This window comes from Neofelis nebulosa, chromosome 18 (assembly GCF_028018385.1).
Source record: "Neofelis nebulosa isolate mNeoNeb1 chromosome 18, mNeoNeb1.pri, whole genome shotgun sequence".
NCBI classification, from domain to species: Eukaryota; Metazoa; Chordata; class Mammalia; order Carnivora; family Felidae; genus Neofelis; species Neofelis nebulosa.
In genome coordinates this window covers 17,415,932-17,420,053 of record NC_080799.1, presented here as the reverse complement: position 1 = coordinate 17,420,053, position 4,122 = coordinate 17,415,932, and the positions used below count along the sequence as shown (strand labels likewise).

The 4,122-nt window shown below is 58.7% G+C and overlaps 1 protein-coding gene across 7 annotated transcripts; it reads left to right on the top strand.

The window, feature by feature from the left end:
• The first annotated feature begins 488 nt into the window (after nt 1-488).
• HSD3B7 (hydroxy-delta-5-steroid dehydrogenase, 3 beta- and steroid delta-isomerase 7) lies at nt 489-4,122 on the top strand. 7 transcript variants are annotated; one of them, XM_058710621.1, is made up of 8 exons: nt 491-610; nt 965-1,132; nt 1,343-1,498; nt 1,745-1,853; nt 2,163-2,262; nt 2,423-2,585; nt 3,076-3,377; nt 3,852-4,122. In XM_058710621.1, the coding sequence occupies exons 2-8, from the start codon at nt 967-969 to the stop codon at nt 3,855-3,857; spliced, it is 1,002 nt and encodes a 333-aa protein (XP_058566604.1). In that variant the 5' UTR covers nt 491-610; nt 965-966; the 3' UTR covers nt 3,858-4,122. The 7 variants fall into 7 exon arrangements, with proteins under 7 accessions (XP_058566608.1, XP_058566604.1, XP_058566603.1 ...); XM_058710620.1 differs by having other exon boundaries at nt 3,076-3,461; XM_058710619.1 differs by having other exon boundaries at nt 492-610; nt 3,076-3,536.

Genomic DNA, 4,122 nt, shown 5'->3' with positions numbered 1-4,122 from the left:
CTTGGTGAATATCTTTGGGGAAGAGCAGGGTGGGGGGCTGGGGGTTGAGGACAAAGGATGGGGCAAGTGAAGAGAGGGGGAAGTGGATGACCTGAAGTGTGGGGTGGGTAGACCTACAGACTCAACTACCATTGTTCTGGGTCACCTAATAGGCTGGAATAGTCATCCAGAAATCCCCCACCAAGGTCAGCCAGAGCTGGGCCAAGGTCAGGCCTCTCTTCCCTTCCCAGAACCACAGTTACTGCTGGGCTTCTGGCATCCTGGGAAATCCAGCAAAAGGGAAGGACTGACATCATGCAGTGGGAATGAGGTCACCCCACCTGCTCCATCCTCAGTAGCCACCCAGCTGGTTCTGGCTTCCCTAGCCCCTTCCCCCAAGTTCTTTGCTGGAACCAGATGGCAGTGGAATACAGAGTGGCCACTAGGGGGCGCCCTATGGCAAGAGTGTGGGGGACAGGGGTGGAGGCTGGGCTGGTGTCTGTTCCTGGAATGGGCCAGGAGGGAGGAGCAAGCGGAAGGGGACGGTGTGTTGGTCGGCTGGCCCAGGCGCCGAGAGAAGAGGGTCCCTCCTCCGGTGGCCAGTTTGGGCACCCTGGGACTGTGGCTGCAGGTAGGCAGAGGTGATGCCAGGGCCCACGGGTCCCTTTCCCTAGTTACAGTCTTCCCCATCTCCTTCTCCCTTCCTTCCCAGCCCCTTAACTCCTACCCTCCATTTTTGTCCCAGAACCTCCCCCTCCAGCTCAAACCCTGAGCCCTTCCCAAATGCCAGGCCCTCCCCCTTCTTATCTCACTAACTGCAGTCAGAGGGTGGGTTAGCCTGGCTGCTGCAGCCTCCAAGAGCAGCTCCGGCCCCTGGATCGCTGATCCAGTCCACTGGGCCAGAGGCCCCGTCTAGGAGTAACAGGTGAGCTGCTGGCACTGGGGTAGGTGATGGCAGGCAACTCCAGTTCTCCTCCCCAGCCAGGCATGGCAGACTCTGCAGAGACCCGGAAGCTGGTGTACCTGGTCACAGGTGGCTGCGGCTTCCTAGGGGAGCATGTGGTGCGGATGCTACTGCAGCGGGAACCCCGGCTCTATGAGCTGCGGGTCTTTGACCTGCACCTGGGTCCCTGGCTGGAGGAGCTGAAGACAGGTGATCGTGGAGCAGAGGGAATGGGGGTGGTGGGTGGACTCCCTTTGCCGTGGTGGAAAAGATGATGCCTGTTTATGTCTTCCGGTGCACATGGATGGGATGAATGAGTCACGCTGGGAACATGTGGCTCCCGAGGGTGTAGGCTGAACCCAGCAGCTGGCCGGTGGCCCCAGCTCTGACACTGCCTCTGCCTGCTCCTATCCCTACCAGGGCCCGTGCAGGTGACCGCCATCCAGGGGGATGTGACCCAGGCCCATGAGGTGGCAGCGGCTGTAGCTGGAGCCCACGTGGTCATCCACACAGCTGGGCTGGTGGATGTGTTTGGGAGGGCCAGTCCTGAGACCATCTATGAGGTCAACGTCCAGGGTGAGGTGGCTGTTTGTTCCCCACCCCCTCTTTGACCTTGACTTCTGTGATCCTCCTGTGGAAACCTGTCCTCTGGGTACTCCTGCCCCTGTAATAGCAGGTCAGCAGCCCTCACTGACCTGCTGTGGGACCTGGGGAAGGAAGCCACGGGCCCTCACCCAAATTGGGGATGGGGGTGGGTAGGAAAGATGCAGAGAGGGAGGAAGTTTTAGCTCGGGTACACCCTCTCCCCACCACCTCTCCCAGGCACAAAAAACGTGATTGAGGCTTGTGTGCAGACTGGAACACGGTTCCTGGTCTACACGAGCAGCATGGAAGTTGTGGGGCCCAATATCAAAGGCCACCCCTTCTACAGGTAAGCTGAGGTTCCCCTCGATACTGTAAGAGCCCCATCTCCCCTCAGCATTAAGACCTTTCCCTCTCCCCAGGGCACCTGGGTGGCTCAGTCGGCTGAGGGTCCCACTCTTGATCTGGGCTTAGGTCGTGATTTCACGAACCCTGAGGTCAAGCCCCACATCGGGCTCCGCGCTGGCAGCATGGAGCCTGCTTGGGATTCTCTTTCTCTCTGCCCCTCCCTGATCTCTCTCTCTCTCTCTCTCTCTCAAAATAAGTAAAACATTAAAAAAAAAAAAAAAAAAAAGAATTTTCCCTCTCCCCCAACTAGGGGCAATGAAGACACCCCATATGAAGCAATACACAGACACCCTTACCCTTGCAGCAAGGCCCAAGCTGAACGGCTGGTCCTGGAAGCCAATGGAAGGAAGGTGAGACAGGAGAAGAGACACAAAGTGGGGGTGTGGAGGGCTCCTGGTCAGAGGCAGAGCCAGGGCCAGCAGGACTTTTTTGTATCCAATCTCCAGGTTGAGGAGGCCAGTTCAGGCCTCTGGGTCCTAGGTCTTAGCCGTGCCTGCCTTTTGCCCCCAGGTCCATGGGGGACTGTCCTTGGTGACATGTGCCCTGCGTCCCACTGGCATCTACGGCGAAGGCCACCAGATCATGAGGGACTTCTACCACCAGGGCCTTCGTCTGGGGGGTCGGCTCTTCCGGGCCATCCCAGCCTCTGTGGAGCACAGCCGGGTCTATGTGGGTAAGGCCCAGCCTACACAGCAGGCAGGCTAAGAACAGGGCAGGACCCATGTGGTCCCGGGTGGGCGGTGTGTGCCCTGGCTAGAAAAGGGTGAGCCATATGTGGACCAGAGTAGACGGAGATGCAGGCTTTGTGCAGGCCGCAGAGGAAACTGCAGTTGTGTGAGTTGGGAAGGCTAACGTAGAAAACATGCCACAGGCTGAGGACAGGACTGCAATTACGGGAGCGGCCTCTCCCCAGGAGAGGACAGGGGCAGCATCTACACAGGGCCAACAGAAGAAGTAGCATCCATGCAGGCCGGCCCGGGAGGGCAAGTGGCTACAGGGCAGAGGAGAAAGCACCCTTCACCAGCGCTGTGGTTATGTGGGCGTGCCTACGTGAGCCCACGGAGGGGGTGTGGCTTGGACACGGGCCTGCCCAGGGGAGAGCAGCGTCTGCGTCGTCCCCAGGGCACTCAGGGGCACATTCGCCTCCCCTCCTCCACTGGCAGGCAATGTGGCCTGGATGCACGTGCTGGTAGCCCAAGAGCTGGAGCAGCGAGCTGCGCTGATGGGCGGCCAGGTGTACTTCTGCTATGACGAATCACCCTATAAGAGCTACGAGGACTTCAACATGGAGTTCCTGGGCCCCTGTGGGCTGCGGCTGGTGGACACCCGCCTGCTGGTGCCCTACTGGCTGCTGATGCTCCTGGCTACTCTCAATGCCCTGCTGCAGTGGCTGCTGCGGCCACTGCTGCTCTACGCCCCCCTGCTCAACCCCTACACGCTGGCCGTGGCCAACACCACCTTCACCGTGAGCACCGACAAAGCCCAGCGCCATTTCGGCTACAAGCCCCTATTCTCGTGGGAGGACAGCCGGACCCGCACCATCCGCTGGGTACAGGCCGTGGAGGGTTCAGCCCCTTAGCAGTGGAGCTGGGGCCCTGGAGCCCAGCATGGCACATCCATCCAGGTCCAGAGCCCTCAAACCCTGGGTGGGGAGGGACGGCTGCATTCTAGAGCTGGAAGAGGGGTCTGGTGCCACACTGGTTATCCTACAGCTCTCCACAGTTTTAATCCCATGAGCCTTCAGTCCATGTCCTGATGCGTCTAAGTTCTAGGGCAGGGTTTTGGGGCAGGCATGTCTTCACTCTCAACCCAGGCCTGATGGCTGGTTGGCGGATGTCTGATTCCCCTGATGTTCTCAACTGCCCATCCCATTTCTGGCTTTTCGAGCAGGAAGTGAGTAGGAGTTCCATGGGCTTCATGCTGGCTTTCTTGTGTCCAGGTGTGACCCTCAGGCCTGGATTCAGAGTGAAGATACTTTCTGGCTCCTGTCACCACCTTTGGCCCTCCCTCAGGGATCACAGTCCCATTATTTTCAAACATCGATCACCTTTGGACAGCTCTTTTCAATGAAGCCTACGCAAATCTGTGTATTTTCCCTTCTTCCCACCCCTCCACCCAAATTAGTTCCTGCAGTAATGTTCGATCTCTGCCTGAGGATGCCCTGGTAATGCTGTACCTGGCCAAGCCCTAGATTAAAGTTCCTTATCCAA

Bases quoted from the DNA above. Each gene is read 5' to 3' on its own strand.
- HSD3B7 (XM_058710619.1), top strand. From the start codon at position 967: ATGGCAGACTCTGCAGAGACCCGGAAGCTGGTGTACCTGGTCACAGGT. The intron at 1,499-1,744 runs GTGAGGTGGCTG...CACCTCTCCCAG, and splicing joins CTATGAGGTCAACGTCCAGG to GCACAAAAAACGTGATTGAG. The intron at 2,586-3,075 runs GTAAGGCCCAGC...CTCCACTGGCAG, and splicing joins GCACAGCCGGGTCTATGTGG to GCAATGTGGCCTGGATGCAC.